General features: G+C 48.3%; 1 protein-coding gene across 1 annotated transcript in view; it reads right to left on the bottom strand.

The window, feature by feature from the left end:
* Nucleotides 1-23,573, bottom strand: part of KAZN (kazrin, periplakin interacting protein) — a 227,097-nt gene that overhangs the window by 7,027 nt on the left and 196,497 nt on the right. The window contains exon 4 of the mRNA XM_058818765.1: nt 5,832-6,023. Coding sequence (XP_058674748.1) covers nt 5,832-6,023 — 192 coding nt within the window. The remainder of the gene's footprint in view (nt 1-5,831; nt 6,024-23,573) is intronic.

Here is a 23,573-nt window from a genome sequence, read left to right as displayed (position 1 = left end):
TGAGGTTTGGGTATTGAAAGATCAGATTTTTTCCTATTAACCCAACAGGACAATTTACCATTCACTGCATTTCATATTTGAGAGATTTGATGAAATTAACAGACTTTTTTTTTGCTCCCCTCTATTGCTCTCCTTCCTCCAAGAACGATTAGCTCCTAAGCTTAAAGAAGATTTATCAGTCATTTGAGAACTTCATTCCAAGCCAAATTAATAGGAAATTAATTGAAAAAGGCAGGAGAAAAATAAAAAGTGAGGCAGAAGTGAGCTGTGAGGGCTGCCAGCAGCTCCTGGACCGAGCCCCACTTGCTGCAGCAGCTTAATTTGTCCTTAGCAAACAAGCCCAGCTAATTACTCAGTCGGGGAAAACGAGCCTTTGCAATCCATGGCCAGCCAAGGAGGGATAAAGCAGATTTTCCCTGGCTATCGTGTCCATCTGAGGAGGTAAAATGGCTTTTTCCTTTAATCTGATGATCCAGGGCCTGGCTTCTATATCCCAAACCCCCACAAGTATCCAAATAAACTCCCCCAGCCCACTGGCACAGCAGGCTCTGGACAAACCTCTGACCTCTTCATAAACCCAAGAAAAGAAGCAAGAAATCCTAAACCCAGCCCATGAGTGGAAAGTACTTCTCTTACTTGCATTATTCATTTTCCCCTCCCTCCAAAGCACGTGGCAGAAGGAGAGGGGGGACCCAGCAGCCCCCCTTGGACTCAGCAGCTCAGCACCAGCCTTGGCACCAAGGGATGGGGGAGATGGGTTGGGATGGGCTGGGTGAACCCCCCAGCTCCCACCACCATCCCCACCTGCACCAGCTCACCCTGCCCTGGTGTTATCTGAGCTTCCACCTCCTGCCACTTGATCCTCTCTCGGTCCTTTGGGAGAAGGATGATGGACACAGAGGTAACGGGACCAGCTCTGAGCTGGGCCCCTCCTGCAGCCACAACAACTAAAATCCACCCCCTCACTTAGCACCTTTTATTCCCAGTTCTACATGAGGAGCCAAAATCCAGTGGCTCCATTAGAGAGGCACAGCCCTGTCTGGGACAGCAGCAGGGCTGGAACCACCCAGTGATGCCACCACTGGCCCCAGGCTGACCTCACCATCCAACAGCTTCCAGCTGGGAATTACCTCCTGTATCCTAAACCCAGGCATCCCCCCCAGGATGGGGGCTGTTCTAAATACTCCCTTCTCTCTTTGAGATTAATAGTGTCAGATGAAGGGGATACCAATTACAGAACATCCTGATGTGGAAGGGACCCACAAGGATCACTGATGTCCAACCCCTGGCCCCACCACCCAGCCACGGTTCCCTTAGAGGACATATGAATAATAATTAGTTTCACTACCTTTATTAATGTGATATTAGATGAAAAACTACGGCTTGAACCATAGAAGCAGCATCTCTGCCTAGTTTCACATTCCTGGGATGAGGCAGCAATGCCCAGATACACACCAGGGCACTGACAGAAGATGCAGCACACCCCAGAACTCCAAAGAACAGCTTCCCATGACTCCCATCCACTTCCAAGTCCTTCTCTCACCCCACAAAATGTGAATTTTCATGCCAGGAACAGAATCAGAGCTGACTTTCTCACTTACTGAATCACACACTCATTTTCTGAACCCCAGAGACCCCCTGTGCAACAAGAATGTGCAAACCCATCCTGTCCCATTAACATTTACTTAATTCCTCCTGTTTCTTCCTTGTAGCCATGAAATCCAATATTGTCACCATGACTAACCCATAAAATCAGGATGGCAGTGCTGCTCCTTGCTTTGCAATTAAAGAGCCCTGTGAGGTCCCTGGGGCAGCTGTCACCAGCAGGAAGATCTTGACATTGAAAATATCAACATTCCATGGTGTCAGGCAGAGCCAGCACTCACTCCTGGGGCTGTGGAGGTTTGGAGCAGGCAGGAAATTAGAGCCCAATGTCAAATTTCAGGAAAAAGTGAGGTGAGGCAATTCTCCATGAGCAAGTTTAGCTGGTGACAGCCAAGGGCTTTCCAAACCTCACCCAGCAGTCAACGAGCTGATCAATAACTTCTGAAAACTTCAGGTGAGTCTTCAAAGGAGAACAATAGGTTTTCTGTAGTGATCCAGGTCCTTATGGTGGAGATGGCTTCCTTGGCTGGGTCCACAGCTGGAACATCCATCAGTCAGGACATCCATCTATCCAGGACATCCATCCAGTGGGACAGCCATCTTCTGGGACACCCATGTGCCAGGTGACACATCCTTCTGGGATATCTATCTGATGCCACCTCATCTTCTGGAACATCCATCCACTGGAACACCCTTTCTTTATTACTCACCCGCTCACTGCAGCAAGTTGAGGGTGCTGTGGATCTCTGTATGAGACTTTGCCCAGCCCAAATACTATTTCTGAAGAATCACAGCTTTGAGCTGAAGGTGAGAGAAGGAGAAAACCAGGCTACAACCCATTCATGGAGCAGACACAAAGTTGGTTCATGCCTTTCCAAGCAGCAGGGAAAGCCAGCCTGAGGTTTCCAGGCTGGCATCAAAAAGGAAACAGAAACCAGGTTTGCTCTCAGTGTGATAATCCCACAGGCAAGCTCCAGCAGATTGGATAAAGCTAATGGCACAAATGAGGTTTGTGCCATTAGCCCACATGCTCATGGATGTCTCCCAGCCAAGAGGCTCCTCAAGTCCCCCAGGCACTTGGGCACAGTCCCTGCCCACAGCAGGAGCAGCAGTAATAAAGCTGTCTGCAACTTCTCCCATCAGGGATTTCCACACCAGAAATCCAGACCACATCCACACCTTTCCAGTCAGGATGGGGGAAATAATAACTGCACAAATGCTGGAAGCACAATTCAGAGTCCCAGATGTGGCAGAAGTGGAGAGGGAGGTAGGATGTAGCATGATGGGATTTTAATTGGATGATAATGGAATAAAAAAGTGCAAGAGATGGAATTGGCCCAGGAAAAAAGGTGGATTAAAGATGCACAAAGCACATGCTGACAGAAATAAAGGAACTGGTGGAGTTGCTCCTGCAGAGCACCCTGTGCTGGGCCAGATCCCTGCCCCTACCCTGCACAGCAAGGACATGGTAAACAGCACAGGGAAGATGCAGCACAGGCTTATCAGCTTTATCCTGTGCCAAATGCTGCTGAGAAGGGCTGGAAATGCATCTCCAAAGGGGGACAATGAACCCACCCTTCATGGAGCCCATCACAAACCAAACCCTGTGTGGCTGTGCAAAGTAAAGGCTCTTAAAAACTGCTGGAACCCCCAACGCAAACCTGAGCAGCAAACCCTCTGTGCTTCCCTCTGCAGCACAGCCCAGCAAGCCAAGATCCCTCTGAACCAGCTGCACTGCACTTCCAGGCTCAGAGCCAGCAATGATGACAGATTTCAATATAATTTATCTGCTAATGACATTCCACAGGACCCACCATGGATCGTGGGCTGCTGCAGCCTCTGCTGCTGGTGTGGGGCAGCCTTTGGTGAGGAGGATGTGGGGCTGGGGATGCAGGACACAACTGACACAGATCCCTGAACTACAGGACAGTGTGGCCAAGGTTCCCTGTGCTCCTGGCACAGCCTTATCCCACACTCAGAGCCATGGTTTCCCCACTGTGTCCATCAGCAGCTCCATCTCCCCTGGCAGACCCAGCCACCAGGCGCCGTTTTCCCTCCACTTTTGGCTACGTTTCTCTCTGCACAATTTTTCACAGAAAAGAAAAAGGATTTTTTTCCCCCTCCAGCTGCTGAGCTCGTTTTCAAGTTATCCATCTCAGTCACTGCTGCCAAGCCTGCTCTGCTGCCCAGAGCCTCCAGCCCAGATCCAGCCTGGACAACTTTCCCAAAACCACAAAAGCTTCTCAATATTGCAGGACAGGGAAGGAGCATCAATTGAGAAAAGCTTCTTGTTGTGTGCCCATCCAAGTGTCAGCTGAGATTCTCTCTTCCTAGCCACCACACCTGCAGAGAACTCCTGGAAAACCAAGCTCAGAGGCTTGAATATTGGCAAACAAAAGCCCAATAAACCCCCAACATTATATTCCTTAAATACTCTCAATTTTCAAGCCAAACTCACTTTTTCTCTGGGCTATCCTCCACAGAAGCATTGCAGCTTCTGAGATGACTTCTTACTCTTATTTTTTTTTTTAACTAGTTTTATAATAGTTCTGCTTTTCTGCATTTTGCATTTATCAGCACATCCCCCCTGCCCCATCCACATGGAGCAAATATTGCCTAATTAAGACTTTTCTCCTCCAGTTACAATTCTATAAACCCAGAGCATTTCCTGCTGCCTGAGGCTGCAGTGGTGGTGTAGGGGGAGACAAGATTTTGTAGGTATTTTCTCTGTTGCTGATTTATAAGGATATTTTTGTACATCAGAGAGTGATAACAAAACTTCCTGAAGTCCTTTCCCCAAATACTGACTCAGCCCAATTCCCTGTGCCTTGGAGCATCTCAGCATCCTGGGCAGGGGGAGATGCAGAGGCCCCACAGCTCCCCACGTGCTGCTCAGCCTCTGAGCCTGAAAACTTTTGACAGCTTCTCCTCATAATCCTCAAATATGAGCTGACAAGTGCAAGTTACACTTGGCATGCTGGGGATTTCAGATGATATTTAGAGCCAGGGTTTGACGAGTGAGAGCCTTCCCTGCCCAGGATCATCCCCTGGCTCCAGCTAACAAACCATCCTGCCTGCATTTATTGGCAGCTTGGTTTTAGAGCAGAAAAGCTGCAATGTTGTATTTTGCTCCACACACCCCAGTCCCAGGGTTTGCTGTGCTGGTAAGGAAGGGGGAGCACAGTCCCAGCTGACACAAAAACCCCCAAGGGCAGGCATGGAGGAAGGAGGAGAGCCTGAATGTCACCTGGAGGGAACCCCATGTGGGACAAGGAAAGCTGCAGTCACAAGGAAACTCACAGCTTCCCTCCTGCAAGTCTGAGGGGCTCAAATCCAACCCAAAGCCCATCACCAGCTGCATTTCAGCTGCTGCCTTGGCTCTGTTCTACAGCTGTGGAAGAATTCCTTTGCAGTGGTGCAATCAGCCCTCACATCCCATTTCCCAGCCCATGGCTGCACCCCAGTCCTTGCCAGCCCCACTCCAGCCCTGGCTGGGACAGGAGAGCAGGGGAGTCCCAGAGACACCAAACCCCCAGCAGGAGCAGCTGAGGAATGCACTCTGCAGAGCCCAAGTGAAAATGTTGGCTTTTCCTTCCCTCATTAATCAACATTTTGAAAGTTGAGGGTGCCTGGGAGAGGTGCAGCTGAGGGAGATACAGCCCTTACCTGTGGAAACCCAGAGCACTGGGAATATTTCTGTGTCTGCTCTGGGCTGCCCTGACCCCCAGGGCAGCACTGACTCTGACCCTCATTCATGGAGAAAGTTTCCCAGATTTCAAGATAGACTGGAACCCAAAAAAGTGTGAAATAGATTATAGAGAGTAGTGTAGGTGTATCACTTGGTGAGACATTTAGATTTGGGGATTTTTAGTATGTTGTAGATGGGAGCAAGATGGAGGGCACAGGGTGTTGTCCTGGGTTTCTTCTTCATGCTTCTTCCTTCTCCATGGGTTTGGGTGGCATTTTGTAATTGGGCAGAAAAGTCCCCATTGCAGCTCTGTGGGATCAGTTATTGGGTTAATAATCTAGATGTCAGTTCTTAATTGGAAAGTTTAGATTTAAAAGACTTTGTACCAAGAGATTGTTGGCCATTTTGTGCCTCCTAATGAAAAGCTGCAGAACTCACAGCAGTGAGACTGTTTTAGTGATAAGAAACAATAAACACCTGAGTGTGAACATGAACTGCTGTCTCAGTGCCTTCAATCCCCAGAGAAACCCACACTTACCCTGCAGAGCCTCCTTGGCACGTGCCAACTCCTGCTCCTTCTGTGCCAGCTGCACCTTCAGCTCGGTGGCCGAGAGCACCTCTGGGGATTTGCTGCCGTGGGTCTCCTCCAGGTCCTTGCTCAGCATTTCCTTCATTTGCCGGAGCAGGTGCACCTCCTCCTGCAGCTGGGCCACCTCCTCCCGCAGCAGCGCTGGAGGAAGAAGGGACACAATGGCAGGAAGTGAGAGCCAGGTCCGGCACAGCCCCAGCTCCTGCTGCAAACCCAGACCCTGGGGAAATGCTGCTGGGATTTTCTGAGCCCCCGCTGAAGGGAGGAAGTGATGAATCTGACTCCATGTTCTTAGAAGGCTAATTTATTATTTTATGATCTATATTATATTAAAGAATACTAAACTAAACTAAACTATACTTGGGTGCTGGTTGACGGCCAGTTGAATATGAGCCAGCAATGTGCCTTGGTGGCCAAGAATGGCTCCTGGCCTGTGTCAGGAATGGTGTGGCCAGCACGAGCAGGGAGCTCATTCTGCCCCTGTACTGGGCACTGGTGAGGGCACACCTTGAGTGCTGTGTCCAGCTATGGCCCCTCAGTTTGGGAAGGATGTTGAGATGCTTGAGCATGTCCAGAGGAGGCAACGAGGCTGGTGAGGGGCTGGGAACACGAACCCTGTGTTTGAAGGAGCTGGGGGTGTTTAGCCTGGAGAAAAGGAGGCTCAGAGGAGACCTTATTGCTCTCTACACCTTCCTGAAGGGAGGTTGCAGACAGGTGGGGTTGGTCTCTGACAGAACCAAAGGACAAAGTCTCAAGCGATGTCAGGGAAGGTATAGGTTGGATATTAGGAAAAAATTTTTCACAGAAAGAATAATAAAGTACTGGAATGCTTTTCCCAGGGAGGTGGTAGAATCACCATCTCTGGATGTGTTTAAAAAAAGGCTGGACATGGCACTTGGTGCTATAGTCTAGGTGAGGTGTTAGAGCATGGGTTGGACTCGATGATCTTAGAGGTCTCTTCCAACCTCATCATTCTGTGATTCTGTAAAGAATTCAGAAAGGATACAGACAGAAGGCTAAAAGATAATAATGAAAAAATTCGTGACTCCCTCCAGAGCCTCGACACAGCTGGGTCATAATTGGCCAATAAGTAGAAATAATTCATATTAAACCAATGAACAATCAACTGTTGGTAAACAATATCCAAACCACATTCCAAAGCAGCAAAACACAGGAGAAGCAAATGAGATAATATTGTTTTCCCTTTTCTCTGAGGCTTCTCAGCTTCCCAGGAGAATCCTGGGCAAGGGGATTTTTCCAGAAAACATGGCAGTGACAGGGCAGCCCCTCCCTGCTGGCAAACCTGCACCACATGGGACTGGAGAAGGAGGATGGGATGGATGTGATGGGAAGGCACTAGGAGAAGGCAGGGAGCCTCCACTGGGTGATGGCTTTAGCATTAAAAAAATAAAAATAGTTGTTACTATGTAATAGTAAGAAGAAACCAAGAAGGACTTTCCTATCCAAAGCACCCACTGACAGGGCTGGGGTCCAACAGAGTCTCCTGAGCTCCCACACATCTCAGCTCTGCCTCCAGCCGCCCACATGCTCAGGGAACACTCAACAAAACCACTGTGAGACTGGGAAAGGGAAGATGACGCTTCCATCCACAGCCCCAAATCCTGAATTTTGCAGATTTACACCCAGTGATTGCTCACTCCTCCAAGCTGCTACACTGCAGGAGTATCCTGGCAGAACCCAGCTGGGATCTCCTCCATATGAAGCACTGGAGGAAAGCTCCAGCACCTCATTTCCTACAGCTGCACCCACTATTTAGTGCAATAAAGTGCTTTTCTGCTATTTCCACATTGCACCCATCACCCTCATCCTGCAAAACACTTTCAGGCTGTGCAGGTGCCACTGCAATCCTTCCTCTGAGTCTGACTTTGCTTTCCCTCCCCTTTAAAAACAGGTGTAGAAAAGCTTTTTCACATCCCAGATTGGCTTATTGATTTCATAGAATCCCAGAATGGTTTGGATTGGAAGGCACCTTAAAGACCCTCCAGTCCCATCCCCTGCCATAGGCAGGGACACTTTCCAGTAGATTGAGTTGCTCTAAGTCCAGCCTGGACTTGAACACTTCCAGGGGTGAGACATCCACATCTATATTGGAAATTATTCCAATACACATCCTCTTAAGTTGGCATCATGGACATGGGGAGAAAAAAATGCCCCCATCAGCACCCACGTCACAATTACCAGAAAAACAAAACAAAAATTAAACCCAAACACTTCCTCTCCAAATCACCATGGCTGTGTCCTTTCCCCAGTGCCCCTGAGTAGCAGTGAGCCTGGAGGACACCAAGGGGACATGGAACACAGGGATTTTTCTCCTTGTTCTTCCTCAGGGCCGTTTCCTGTCTGGCTGGGGAGGTGACGCTGGTGGCAGGACAGGGAGAGCAGCAGGACAGGACAGGGAGAGCAGCAGGATGGGGAGAGCAGCAGGACAGGACAGGGAGAGCAGCAGGACAGGGAGAGCAGCAGGACAGGGCAGGGAGAGCAGCAGGACAGGACAGTGAGAGCAGCAGGACAGGACAGGGAGAGCAGCAGGATGGGGAGAGCAGCAGGACAGGACAGGGAGGGCAGCAGGACAGGGAGAGCAGCAGGACAGGGAGAGCAGCAGGACAGGGCAGGGAGAGCAGCAGGACAGGACAGTGAGAGCAGCAGGACAGGACAGGGAGAGCAGCAGGACAGGGAGAGCAGCAGGACAGGGCAGGGAGAGCAGCAGGACAGGGCAGGGAGAGCAGCAGGACAGGACAGGGAGAGCAGCAGGATGGGGAGAGCAGCAGGACAGGACAGGGAGGGCAGCAGGACAGGGCAGGGAGAGCAGCAGGACAGGACAGGACAGGGAGGGCAGCAGGACAGGACAGGGAGAGCAGCAGGACAGGACAGGACAGGGAGGGCAGCAGGACAGGACAGGGAGAGCAGCAGGACAGGACAGGGAGAGCAGCAGGACAGGGAGAGCAGCAGGACAGGGAGAGCAGCAGGATGGGGAGAGCAGCAGGACAGGACAGGGAGGGCAGCAGGACAGGGCAGGGAGAGCAGCAGGACAGGACAGGGAGAGCAGCAGGACAGGACAGGGAGAGCAGCAGGACAGGGCAGGGAGAGCAGCAGGACAGGGCAGGGAGAGCAGCAGGACAGGACAGGGAGGGCAGCAGGACAGGACAGGACAGGGAGAGCAGGACAGGACAGGGAGAGGCAGCTCCCCCCCGGCAGCTGCGCCAGGAAGGCAGAAAATCTGCTGCACATACTTGAAATGCTTCCCCAATGAAAACTGGCACGGCCCCATTCTGTAAATTATTTAGCAATAAAGTCACTAATGAGGAACAGTCGAGCTCCGGGCTGGGGGTGGTTTGGTGCAGCCCAAAGTGATTTCTTGAAATCCGTGCAAAAAGCAAGAACTGGAGGAGGCCAAGGCCAACAGGATCCTCCCCAGGGATGGGAGGAACACAGTGTGATCCCTCCAGCCTCTGGGAACCCTGAGAGGATGTGAGGGCTCACACATGGTGGAGTTTTTGTGTGCAAAGCCCAGCAAACACCTTCCCCAGCCACAGAAAGCCCCCTGCAGCCCCACAAAGTACCCCTGGCTGCAACAAATTGGTTTTTTTTTCCCCTGATAACTTATTTTCACCTTTCCTTACATGCCACTTCATCAAGGGCTATTCCTGGGAAAAAAATGAACCAGCAGATGAGGATGGAGGCAGGGCAGCTTGCACAGGGTTGAGTGATCCCAATGGATTCCTGCAAATTGCAGCATTTTGGTGGGAACCAAGAAAATCCCTGCACAGCAGGAAGTGATCTGGGACAGGGAGAGGGGAAACAAGACCAAGGACAGACAGAATTCCAGAGGGGTGCTTGGGTGCTGTAATCACTGCCCAGTGCAGCTCTCCAAAAATGCACTGACCCACTCTGCTCACAGTTAGAAACTCTGAAAAAAGGGAAAAGCATCTCTCCTCCTAAACAGGCAACAAGGGAATTTCATCCCCACTTAGTACTCGGCTCCTGATCCAGGCAGAAACCGCTGAAGGATTAAAATCTGAGATCTGTGAGAAGCTACAGATGTAATCTGGAGAGGAACATGCAGCACCATGCTCCTCATGCTGGCTGCAAGCCAAAGCCTATGGAGAACCTGAATTATTGATCAGCCATACATCCAAAATTCTTGCTGTTTTAGACATATAATTTGAGATAGACACACACACATAGATATATATACATGTAGAAAAAAGGATTATGCTTTGAAATATATAGTTATATTTGCTACATATACATTATTATATATATGGCAAAGCCAAATCCAGTTTAAATAAATAATTTTTTTTTTCTCTGATAACTTATTTTCACCTTTTCTTACATGCCACTTCATCAAGGGCTATTCCTGGGGAAAAAAATGAACCAGTAGATGAGGATGGAGGCATCCAAATACATCCCAAATTCTTGCTTTTTAGACATATAATTTGAGATAGACACATATATATATGTAGAAAAAAGGATTATGCTTTGCAATATATAGCTAGTTTTGCTACATATACATTATTATATATATGGCAAAGCCAAATCCAGTTTAAATATATATATATATATATATATATATATATATATATATATATATATATCTATCTATCTATCTTTTTTTTTTTTCCCCTGAAAACTTCTTTTCACCCTTCCTTACAGGCCACTTCATCAAGGGAAAAAAAATGAACCAGTAAATACATTCAAAATTCTTGCCTTTTAGATATATAATTTGAGATAGACATATATATATATATATATATATATAAAAGGATTATGCTTTGCAATATATAGCTAGATTTGCTACATATACATTATTATATATATGGCAAAGCTAAATCCAGTTTAAATATATATATATATATATATATATATATATATATATATATGTAAAATTGGGAAGCACAATCCATGCAGCCAGGGGTTGATAGGAAAATCCCTCTTTCCAACTCCCTCTCAGGGCTCCTGAAAATGTCATGGAGTCACAAACTGGTTTGGATTGGAAGGGAGCTTAAAGCTCACCTTGTTTCATGGGCAGGGACACCTTCCACTATCCCAGGATGCTCCAAGCCCTGTCCAGCCTGGCCTTGGACACTTCCAGGGATGGGGCAGCCACAAATTCTCTGGGCACACACCTGTAATGACACCTTTGTACAGGATTTCCATCTCTCCAATGCTTCCTCTGGTATTCTGCCCACCAAAATCTCACCAATTCTCCCCCTCAAAGCACTGCTCTCCATCACTCTTCTCCAAGCTTCCATCCCAACCCTCCAGCACCTCCTGCTCACAAGGGTCCTATGGAGAAATCCCCTGTTATTGGCATAATTTGCATTAAAAGACTCAGCTTGAAAGGGAAATTTCAGCTTAATTTTAAAACAGGGGGGAGAAAACCCTCACTGCTGTGCCAGGTTTAAGTACCCAAATAAACGACCCAAAACGCGCAGGCAGCTCTCAGAGATTGTTACAGACAAGTTCCAATAGCTGGGAAAGTGGGGTCAATTATTCAGGCACCTCATTTCAGCCTCTGCTTCTTCCACATCCAGAGGGCTGAGGGAGGGCTCCCATGGGATTCCTGTCAGCTGGATGGAGCTGTGCCCCCACCTGAGGCTGCAGAGGAGTCTGCAGTGAGCATCAGCCCTCTCTAGCAGGGACCAGGCCCAGTGCCCCTCACCAGGGACTCCTCACACCCCCCAGCATGATGCAAAAGCAATCAGGAGGAAATAATATTTTAAAGGCTTTTTTTTTTTTTTGCAGTTCAGCCTCACAACTGTCACTATATCAGAGTGCAAAGTTAAATTTGTCATTAGGAATCACCTCCTAAATGCAACAACCTCAATGTGAAAAGCTTCCACAGCACTTTCCCCACAATATTTTTGTCCCTTTTAAATTTTCCCTCCTCTTTTTAATCTTTTTTTGGAGGGGAGGGGAATTGGGTGCTTTCTGTAATTCCTGACTACCTAGAGGAGGAGATATTGCCTTGCATGAACAAACCCCATCACTCATTCCAACCCCTTCTACACCTGCTGCAAGTGGGCAGAGATGAAATGAATGCAATTTAAACATTTCCCAGACCAACTGATGAAAACTACCATTCCCACTGAAATAATTGGCTGTTAATTATATTTTAGTTGATCACATTAAACTTCCATGACACTGCTGGATTCAGCATCCTTTATGCTTCAACCACTGATAGGTGTTAATAGACAACATCAATGAGATTTTTTCTTTTTCAAATTGTGGTGAACATCTCCAGACAGCATTTGGGGCTGAAGTTTCCACTCCTGCTCCTGCAAATCCCATCTTGGACTCCTCTGGGCAGCAGACCAACCCTCCATGCAGCAGCAAAGCCTTTTACTGGCCTTGGAACAGGCACCACTTTAAAGAACATCCATTTAAAAGCCTTTTTTTTCCATGTAACTCAGCTGACACGATTGCTGTACACGCATTTCTGCCTTTGGAGGGGACATATTAAAAATGGATGCAGAACAAACGGCGAGGCTCGTGTGGGTGAATCAGTATCTCAGGTGAAACCTGAATTTTGTGCTGCTTTGGTGAGTTTGACAGTGAGATGGTTTTTGCTTTGCTGGGCACAAGTCAAGGGTGTGTTTTTATCCAGAACATCAGCAGGATAAATATACATGTACACAGACCTCTGTCCTAGGATGAGAAATGCAAGGGTCATAGAGAACCGTACTAGAAAAAAATAAAGATTGAAGACTCAGGGATGAGCTGAGTTTGTATTTTAAAGAGCATCTCAACCCCTCTGACTTTTAAGTAGCTTCTCAGCTTGGGACCTCCTTCTTGCAAAGGTGCAGAAAGCTGGAGAGGGATTTCTGACACGGGTCTTGAAGTGACAGGACAAGGGGGAATGGCTTCCCACTGACAGAGGGCATCTTAGATGGGATACTAAGAAGAAATTCTTCCCTGTGAGGGTGGGGAGGCCCTGGCTCAGGTTGCCCACAGAATCCGTGGCTGCCTCATCCCCAGAAGTGTGTGATGCCAGACTGGACAGGGCTTGGAACAACCTGGGATAGTGGAAGGTGTCCCTGCCATGGCAGGGGGTGGGATGAGATGGGCTTTAAGGTCCCTCCAACCCAAACCATTTATAAGAGAACCCAGCTACTGCCACTGCCCAGGCCTTGCTGGGGCAAAGCCAATACACCCAACCCCTTCCTTTGGCACCTGGGCACCACAATGGACTCACAGTGGCTCAAACCAAGCCCCCTTTCCACCCCACAGCATCATCTCCTCAAGGGGATAAGCACAAGGGTCTGATTTGGTAAATCACCACTTCAGCCCAGCCCTGCTGTGCACCCCAAGCACATCCCTCAGTAGCACCATAGCACTCCATGCCCTCAGAGGAGCTGTCACACCCAGTGCTCCCTCCCAGATGGGTATCAGGGCACTCAGCAGAGCCTCTCGGATTAATAAAATGAATTCTGCCTTTGCACACCTATCTCTTACTTTTAAATAAGCTTTTATTTCCACCCTGTGCTGCTGCTGCAATGCTATGAGTGAGCAGTCACACCTGGCCACAGACAATCCATAAGAATTTCAGGTTAAAGCTTTCACCCCGTGACAGCAAATCCTTGCAAACACCACTTTGACCATTTCCTGAGTTAGACACCAGCCTGTGCCCAGCCTGTGCATGGTCCCAGCTCTGGGACAGGACCCCAGCCACACACACTGACCCATGCCCCATCACCCAGCTGGGGCAGGAGGTGCTTGCCAAGTTAGCCCCATGTCCTGGCATTCCTCACCCCAAAAATAAAGATTATTTCCACCACGCAGTGTCCCAGTGTCTGCCCTGCCCTGCCCACACGCTGCTGGGTGTCTCACAGGGAATATAAGTAAATAAAACCCCGTTTAAACCCCTGTGCAGGCCGGCGGGAGGGTGCGCAGAGCGGTGTGGGGGCCAGGCCGGGGGTGTGGAGGCTGCCGGCAGCACCCACCGCAGAAAGCCACGGGCTGTGGGCTGCGACCCCCGGGGCTGGCTCCGAGCCCTCCAACCCCTCCGGGAGCCAGGCAGGACTGCGGGGAACCGGGGGCCGCATTCCCGGCCCTCCGGGGAGCCCCTGGCCGGCCCTCTGTGGGGACAGCACGGCCACCACCGCCACCGCCACCTCCGCCACCCTCCCCGCGGCCCCGGCGCTGTTTCGTTTCCAGGAGGAAGCGAGCTGAAAGCACAAAGCCAGCGAGGGGAAGCTCCGAGCGCTCCCGGGGAGCCCCCGCGGACCCCCTTACCTGCGTGAGGGCAGCACAGCGCCCTGCCCGCAGCACCGCCCGCGGCCGCTCCTCGCCGTGCCCGGCCCGCCGGACAATGGGCCGGGCGCGGAGCGGAGCCCGGCTGGCAGCGGCGCGGCCCCGCCGCGCTCTCCTCCTCCTCACGCTCCGACTTCATGGCGGGGCACGGCGGGCCCGGGGCCGCGGCGGGGTCCCCGGTGGGCGGCTCCTCGCCGGTGCCGCGCGGAAGTGCGGCCAGCGCTACCTGCGCCGGGAATTTGACCCCTCGCCGCTCGCTTGATGTCACACGGCTCGGAGGAGTGGCTCTGCCCCGCACTGCCCCGGCCGCGGCGGGACGGGGGCCCCACAAGACTCCCGGAGCCCCGGGGCCGAGCAGGAACCCGCGGGCGGCCGGCGGCGGAAATGATTCCCGGCTGGAATCATCCATCGCTCCCGCCGCTGCCACCCACCGAGCGGCCACAGCCGGGTCCCCGGGGCTCTGTCGCCAGCGCTGTTCGCGATACTCGGAGCCGGCAGCACCGGGGAAACTGAGGCGGGAGGGTGGCGAGGCAGCGGCCCCGGGGCTCGGGCCAGCTCGTCCCCACAAGGCAAACACGTGCAGCGTTTTCTCTCTCAATGCAGTTCTTACTTATTTTATGCGGGATGGCGTGAGCAGAGACAAAGCAAAACGCGTTACCTGCCTTTCTGTGATAAAAGCCACATAAAAATACAGCAGAACAACCGAACTCTCTGAAACCCAGCACGCTGGTATAGCTTTTCCATAGATTCATCAAGGCCGGCAAAGACTTCCAAGATCAAGTCCAACTCTTAACCAAATAGCACCATGGCCACTAAACCATATGGCAGTGTCTCATCTGCTTGGTTTCTGAATACTTCTAGGGATGACAACTCCACCACTTCCCCTGAGGAGCCGGGTCCAGTGCCTGACCACTACTTCAGTGAGGAAATTTTACCTAATACAAATATTTTTGTTTCCTATGGCGCACGGTGCACTGTTATATGCCCTCACCCTGCTGCCTAGGCTGCCTGTTTCCAAGCCCCTCCACAGCAGACCTGCTTTATAAATTTTAAAGCGGTGAAGAACTGGGCAAAAGCCCTTTGGGTTTGTGAATTTTTGCTTGTCTTTACACTGTTAACCTCACTAGATAAGCCCTGCATGGCCGGGGGATGCTCTGGGGGCAGCCCCAGCACACTGCAAACACACATCTCTTGCTCTGCCCAGAAAGGCACAGAGTGCTTGCACAAAGCTCCTAAAACACAAAAACCCCACCACATTCCACTTTTCAACAGCACCAAGCCTCTGCCAGCCACAGCTCCCCCACCCTACAGCAGCACTATCTCAGGCATGGGGAAACTGAGGCACACCCCGTGCCCATAGGCTTTGACGTTTTGGGGAAGTGGGTGACAGTACAACTGCGGGAGGAGTGAGCTGTCCTGGCTGGGAAGGAATGCACCCATGGGCAGCCTGTACACAAAAATCAATAAACCAGGTTGTCACCCACCCCGTGACACCCTCGTGTCCTCCCAATAAACCACGTTGTCACCCTCCTGCCCTCTCAGTACACGCTGCTGGGCATTGCCCCTTCCCTGCCCTGCTGCTTCCTTGCCAGCAGCTCGGGAAAGGCAAGGAGAAGGAGAAAAGGAGAAAGAGAAGGAGAAGGAGAAGGGGAATGGAGTCGGTTTTGTTGAGCAAACAAGCACTGGTTCTCATTACAGCAAACCCAGCGCACGAACAGGCTGGCACTGCCACATGGCCGGGCACATCTCTGCGGTGTCCCTGCCCCTGCCATCACCTACCTCAGCTCCGGGAAGGCCAGGGAAGCTCTGCGTCACCTCCCTCCCATGGCAGCCTGTTTGCACAGCTCCCCTGGCCGGGATCAAGTCGGAGCCCGCCCGTGCCCGCTCCGCTGGCGGTGCTGCGGGAGCGCTGCCACGGCCGGAGCCGCCCCACGCGAGCCGGGATCCCCGCGGCACCTGCGGCTTTAACCCCGCTGGCTTCCTAATCCCCGAGCCAAGGCAGCCGTGTGAGCTCGGCAAGGTGCTGAGTTCAGCGCCCCGAAGCAGAGGGAGCAGGTTCTGCACGTCACGGGCATTGCACAAGCCCGAAGCGCCCCAAGAGCCGCTCCCTGGCAGAGGAGCCCGGGGAGCAGCGGGAGCTGGGCTGGAGCTGCCTCTGCTGAGTAATGGTGGCCCGGCAGAGTTACTCACAGCCACAGCACCCGGGCGGGCTGAGACACTGCTGCTCTTTGACCCAGCTGTGGGCTCACAAGGATTCCCCTGCCCGTTCCTTTGTGGTTAATGATCCCTTTGGAAGAATGGAAAAATGGTGCTGCTGAAGCACCAGCTCATGGCTCGCTGGGTTTGTGTGGTGCCACCAGGCTCTGAGTGTGTCCCTGTGACAGGCAGCAGTCACCCTTTGTCTGTGGGGTTGGTGTTGGTGTCCTCTCCTTGCTCTGGATCAATCATTGCTGTATGGCCAGTGGTGGTCCTTGCCCAAGTGGAAACTGAGGCCAGGGAGGTGTTTGTGTCCCTGGAGTCACTCCCTGAGGATTCTGGCTGCTGCTGGTGCTGGGATTGGCATTAAGGGCCAGACACAAATCAGCCAGCCTCCTTCAGCCCTGCCTAGCCAAGAGCCTTCCTCAGGGGCAGGAGAGACTCTTCCCACCCAAGCCTGGCCCTGAAGGTCTCTGCAGGCTGATCCAAACTTGACAACCCCCACCAGTGGACAAACCTGCATCATGTGTCTCATCTCCAGCTTCCTGGGCTTGGAGGTCTCACCAGGGTTATGGTTCTGGAGCAAGCAAGCTACAGGTGGTCACCACCAAAAGTTGTCCTGGCTCTGCCAAAAATCCCAAGCACCACCCCAAGGGCAGGGCCCACCAGAGACGGGCAACAGAGAGTCAAAGTTGGGGTCAGAAAGTTGTCCAGCCCTGGCACAGGCTGCCCAGAGCAGTGGTGGAGTCCCCAGTCCTGCAGGGATTTAACAGACATATGGATGTGGCACCTGGGGACACGGCTTAGTGGTGGCCTTGTTTGGACTGGATGATCTTAGAGGGGTTTTACAACCTTGATGATCTTATGATTGTGTGAAAAAGCAACTCAGCTCCAGCACTGCTGCTCCAAAGGGAACAGCTCTCCCTCCCTGCAGCACGGAACAGGAGCTGGTGGCTGATCAAATGCAGCCCGAGCATCTGCCTGGTGCTGTGTGCCGCTGCCCTGGAGGCACCAGCACCTGCAGCCACTGCTGAGTGAGCTCAGCCCTGCTGGAGAATCCCTGCAGAAAGCCAGAGATCCGTCCCTGCACCTTCAGAGCCACATCTGACCTGGAGGACAGAGCTGTCCACAAAAACCACCTGAACAGAAAAATCTGGAGACCTCATACAATGCCCCCTGCTTCCAGGAAAACTTCCTAAAACTTCCCTCCCACAGCCATGGAAACTCCCCTCTCCATCCCCCTCTTCTGCAAAATAAAGATAACAGAGTGAGGACATGTTTCAAAACAGAGCTGATTTCTTTTTTCCCCCTGGTTTTTCTTTCAAGGCAAAACTTCTCTCAAAAATGACAGATTTTTGTCAAACACTTCACTCATGACAAATTGGCATTGTCATGGAGGAGAGTGCTCGGCTGGGAGTTTCAGAGGCACTTTGGGAACCTCCATCTGCTCCTCCTGAGCTAAAATCCAACGGTGCTGAGGTTGGAGAACGTAATGTGTGAGGCAAGGATTAATTAACATCGATCTGGCTCCAAAACCAGAGGCACCGAGAGTAATTTTCATTGAGGAACTTGGCACCATTTAGCACCTCCTCCTCCTCCTCCAGTGCTGTTGGAGTATTTTAAGCTCCTGAAAATCACACGTGCATCACCAAGAGTTTTTGCAGTTATTAATGAAAGCCTCGATAGAGAGAAAAATCTGAATTTTTTTGTTAGCTCCCTATCCAGGCCATACACAGCATTTTCCCCTTCTTTAAAGCAGCACTGCAAAAGCTGTTTTAAAGAGGCAAAAAAGCAACAGGGAGAGGGCAAACATTATCATGTTGGTTCTAATCTCATTTGGTACAACTTCCTGAGCACATCACAGTTACTTCTATTGTGTTTTTTAATTTTGTCACGAGGATTATATTTATCATTACAGACATTTTATGCCTAACTTCTGGGCTCTTCACAATATTTTCATTCAAATGCTAAAATGCTGTAATGAGTCTAAGATAATGGCCCTCAAATATAAATGACACAGATCAGAATAGGGGGGGAAATTGGTTAAAAAGGAAAACAAATAGAAATTATCCATCCGAATTTGCATTCAGAGATGGTAACTGGGGGAAAAAACCAGCTGCAGGTTTGTGGCCCTGCAGGGACAGGGTGGGCACGGATCAGCAAAACCTGAGTTCCCCGAGAGCCCTGAACCGCTGAACCCCACCAGAATCAATATTTTCCTTTTTCGAACAATGCTGGGGGGAAAAGCACATCTCATATAGATTCAGTGTTATTCTGGGTTTTACATTATTCATTGAGCCTCATCCCATGTCATGCTGCAGTGAATATATTACCATAGATGATGCTACAAAAATTACATGACTCCTGCAAATCCCCGATAAAGTGTCAGCCTGGGCTGCTAAAGGAGCTGCAATTGCTCATTAGCAACGTGTAATTAACACTGCCACACGCTGGGGCTGTGCCAGTACAGGCAAAGAGAAGGAAAATAATAATAATAATAATAATAATAATAATAATAATAATAATAATAGTAGTAGTAGTAGAAGAAGAAAAATAATCATAAATCAGGCAACAACAAACCCCAGACCTGCGTGATGGGTCTCAAACTTCAGTAAACATTTTCTTGTTTACTACTACTACTACTACTAATAGTAATAACAACAACAACAACAACAACAATAATAATAATAGAAAAAAATCACAAATTAGGCAACAACAAATCCCAGAGCTGCGTGGGGGGCCTCAAACTTTGGAAACATTTTCTTGTTGAAGGCTAATAATAAAAAAAAAACCAAAAATCAGGCAACAGGAAACTTCAGGGCTGTGTGGGGAGCCTCAAACTTTGGGAAACATTTTCTTGTTGAAGCATAATAATATTAATAATATTTATATTAATATTATTAATATTAATAATAGTACTACTACTACTAATAATAATAGCAGCAAAATAATCATAAATCAGGCAACAAAAAACCCCAGAGCTGTGTGGTGGGTCTCAAACTTTGGGAAACATTTTCTTGTTGAAGCCTAACAATAATAATAATAACAATAATAATAATAATAGAAAAATAATGATAAATCAGGCAACAGCAAACCCCAGAGCTGCATGGTGTGCCTCCAAATTTGGGAAACATTTTCTTGTTGAAGCCTAATAATAATAATAATAATAATAATAATAATAATAATAATAATAGAAAAAATAGTCATAAATCAGGCAACAACAAATCCCAAAGCTGTGTGGTGGGTCTCAAACTTTGGGAAACATTTTCTTTTTGAAGCCTTATCTCCCCCTCAGCACATCCAGGAATGTCACTGCAAGGGCCACCGTGTCCCCAGAGCCTCCCAGCTCTGCAGGGACCATGGGGGCACTTGGAGGGAACAGGCTGCATGCAGAGAAATAGCAGGGAAAATGGGAAGTCTGTTGGGACAGCTTAATGATTTATCCCTGTATATAAATGTGCTGTTGTTTCTAAAAATGGCTTTGCAGCCTCGATGCCACCTGAGATTCCAATGGGGCTGAAGGTGGGCAGCTCCACTCTGATATTGGCCACTATCTTAAAAAAATTTAAGCTGCCCTGGAGCTTCCACAGAGTTTCTGATGCTCTGTCTTCATCAACCACTCCACCTACATATATATATATATAAAATAAAATAAAATAAATATATGTATATTAGGGAATTCAGTATAGAAAATATGTTTTTATGACACCCACACAACCTGCTGCATTCATCAACACAACCAAAACTCACCCAAACCCCATTTCTTTCCACCCAAAACCTGACTCTCACTTGGCACAAGGCTTGTGCACGTGCACAGACTCCAAGTGATGCCACAGCCCAATTTTTGGTTGCTTGCAGGAATTGCAAAGACAAAAAAAAAGTGGGAATAAAGCCTGGCTGGGATTTGTGAGGCAGGGTAGGAAAGCCCAAGGGGCTGCATGGATCAATGACCCCTGAGCCTGGACACATCCCATTCCCCTCCTGTCACTGTGTGTATCAACAGAATATTTATAAATCAATTGAAAGCAATTAATCAGCTAGAGAAAGATAAGGGATAATGAAGAAAAGAGATTAGCTGGTGATGCACAAACAGGGCTCCTCTGGGGAGAAACTGCTGTGGTTGGAAGCCTCCTCTGCAAAGCCTATTAGCTCCACTTAAAAAAGAAATTTAAAAGAGGCAACCTGAATAATTAAAAGGAAGAGTTAATGGATCATGCTAACAGCTTCTAAAAACCTGCAGCAGCCGTGTTTGTTAACCAGGGGGACCTGCAGATAAACCACAGCTGCAGCCCCACAAACATTCCTGCATGGAGCCCAACATTCCTGCATCCCCTGGCAATGGGGAGCCAGGGAGCCTCACCTGGACCTGCTGGGCTCACCTGAGTGACCAACCCTGAGAGCTGAGCCACAAATAACAGAGAAATCACTCCAGCATGTGAGGAGAAGCCTCCTGTGATGTAAACCCCAATATTGCCCACCCAGTGTATCCCATGGTGACCTCCCAATGACCAACCTGCTCCTTGTTGGCTAAGCCAAGACTAAATCTATAGCTTTGTTGGTTGCCAGCTGAAAAATTAACATTTGGGCAGGGCAGTCACCATTTCTGCCATTTTGTGTATGTTTTCCTACTGATTTTTCCACCCTAACCCTTCCACACCAAACCCTGAGGAGGGGCAGGACCAGCAGCTTTTCCTTGGCTGCCAATAATAATTTGTTTCACACCCAGAAGATGCCAACACCAAGGCTGGGCTTAATCCAGTCCACACCACCATGATGGTGCCAGTAAGAACTGGGTAATTTTGGCCAAAATAACTTTCTGAAGCTGCCACTTATTATTTTTGATGAGAATCCAAAAATGCAGCATCCCCCAGCTGTGACATCCTGGGGATGTCTTGTGAGGAGCTTTCCCAAATTTATGGGGAAATTTGCACCTCTTCCAGTGCTGTAGGATCCCACCTGAGAGCTGGCATCTTAATCAGGAATCCCCAGCAATTCAGAGGACTAAACACAGCATTTCAGTGCAATTCTTGCCTTTTTCAAGTAGTACTCAACAAAATTGCCAGCTCAGAGCTGGAGCTCGTGGGTTTTTTTCCAGAGGAGGAGGGTAAATATCTCCCCACCTTCCTCACCAACCTGCAAGGCAGCAATTTAACCTTCAAGGCAGAGCTCACATTCATTTAGTAACAGCCCTTATCTACAGGTTAGGGCCAGAGTAATTCCACTGGGAACAATATATAACAGATAAAAATAACTGCAGTGCAGCACAGGCACGAGCAGCTTCCTCCCTGCCCATCCATTCGTGGCAGGTGAGGGGCTGAGAGCAGGAAAACTCCCCAGGTTCTGTGTTTAGGGGCTGATGTTGATTTAACAGATTAAAATCCACAGGCTGAGCCCACCCTGAGCTCCCCAGATACCCCAGAGCCTCCTGCTCCCACCCCACTGCCCTTCACCCAGAGCCCTGCTTCAAAAACCTGATTTTTCCCCTCTTATTGTCAATATTTTAAAATATAAATGAAATAAACTTGGTTTTTCTAAGCATCAAGACAGATAATATTTTACTTACCTATTATGCACCACTTAATGAACTTCTAATCTGTGCTTATTAAAGAGTTTCACTGCAAAGTTTGTTCTGCCCTGCCAGGAGGTTCAGGACACACCTGGAGGTTTTAAACCACTTTTTTTCCCACCAAAGTGTTGCTACCACACTAAAAATCACAGCACCACCTGACTGTGATGAAACAAATAAAATAAATCCTATAAAATCTATAAAATCAGAGTGGTTTGGGTTGGAAGGTCCAGATGCCACAGAGCCTCCTGCTCCCACCCCACTGCCCTGCACCCAGAGCCCTGCTTCAAAAACCTGACTTTTCCCCTCTTATTGTCAATATTTTAAAATATAAATGAAATAAACTTGGTTTTTCTAAGCATCAAGACAGATAATATTTTACTTACCTATTATGCACCACTTAACGAACTTCTAATCTGTGCTTATTAAAGATTTTCACTGCAAAGTTTGTTCTGCCCTGCCAGGAGGTTCAGGACACACCTGGAGGTTTTAAACCACTTTTTTTCCAAAGTTACACCAAAAAAAAAGTAACACCAAAGTGTTTCTACTTCACTAAATTTTACAGCACACCTGACTGCGATGAAATAAATATACCCATGCCTATAAAATGCTATAAAATCACAGAGTGGTTTGGGTTGGAAGGGACCTTAAAGCTGATCCTGTTCCACCCCCTGCCATGGCAGGAACATCTTCCACTGTCCCAGGTGCTCCAAGACCTCTCTGGGCAAAAATAAAACCAAACCGACCTCAAATCAGTTTGGAAATGAGGTTTTCCAGTCTGAAAATGTGGAGAAAAATGCCAAGCAGTACCAAAAATATCTTGTTTTTCTGAATACCCACAGTATTGGTGGCAATGGGGGGTGTAATGCTGCCCCATCTATTTTACACACGTTCCCAAAGGCAGGAAAAGGCATTTAAACCTGAGAGGGCTGGAATTAAACACCAGGCAGCAAAGTTAATAAAAGTGACAGCCTTTTATTCATCTGGGCTTGTGCTGCAGTGCTGGAGGCAGCAGGGAGCTGCTCTTATGGAGTTATCAGGGCACTGCACCAGGCAAACCTGGGGCTAGGAGAATAAAATAAATTAAAAAAAAAATTTATTAAAAAAAAATAAAATAAAACAAATTAAAATAAGCTGGGGCTGGGAGAATAAATGAAAAAAAAATTTAAAAATGTAATAAAATAAAATAGAATAAAATAGAATAAAATAAAATAAAATAAAATAAAAGAAAATAAAAGAAAATAAAAGAAAATAAAATAAAAGAAAAGAAAATAAAACAAAATAAAACAAAATAAAATAAAATAAAATCTGGGGCTGGAAGAATAAAATAAATTTCAAAATTATTTTATTTTAAAAATATAAAAAATAAAATAAAATAAAATAAAATAAAATAAAATAAATAAAACCTGGGGCTGGGAGAATAGAATAAATTAAATAAATATTTTAAAAATATAAAATAATCAAATAATCAAATAAATAAAAATAAATAAAACCCGGGGCTGGGAGATTAGAATAAATAAAAAATATTTTATTTGAAAAATACAATACAATACAATACAATAAAATAAAATAAAATAAAATAAAATAAAATAAAATAAAATAAAATAAAACCTGGGGCTGGGAGAGTAGAATAAATTTTTAAAATATTTTTAATA

Source organism: Ammospiza caudacuta, chromosome 22, assembly GCF_027887145.1.
Source record: "Ammospiza caudacuta isolate bAmmCau1 chromosome 22, bAmmCau1.pri, whole genome shotgun sequence".
Lineage (NCBI taxonomy): Eukaryota > Metazoa > Chordata > Aves > Passeriformes > Passerellidae > Ammospiza > Ammospiza caudacuta.
The sequence above is the reverse complement of the archived record's forward strand: the minus strand, read 5'-3'. Positions and strand labels throughout refer to the sequence as shown.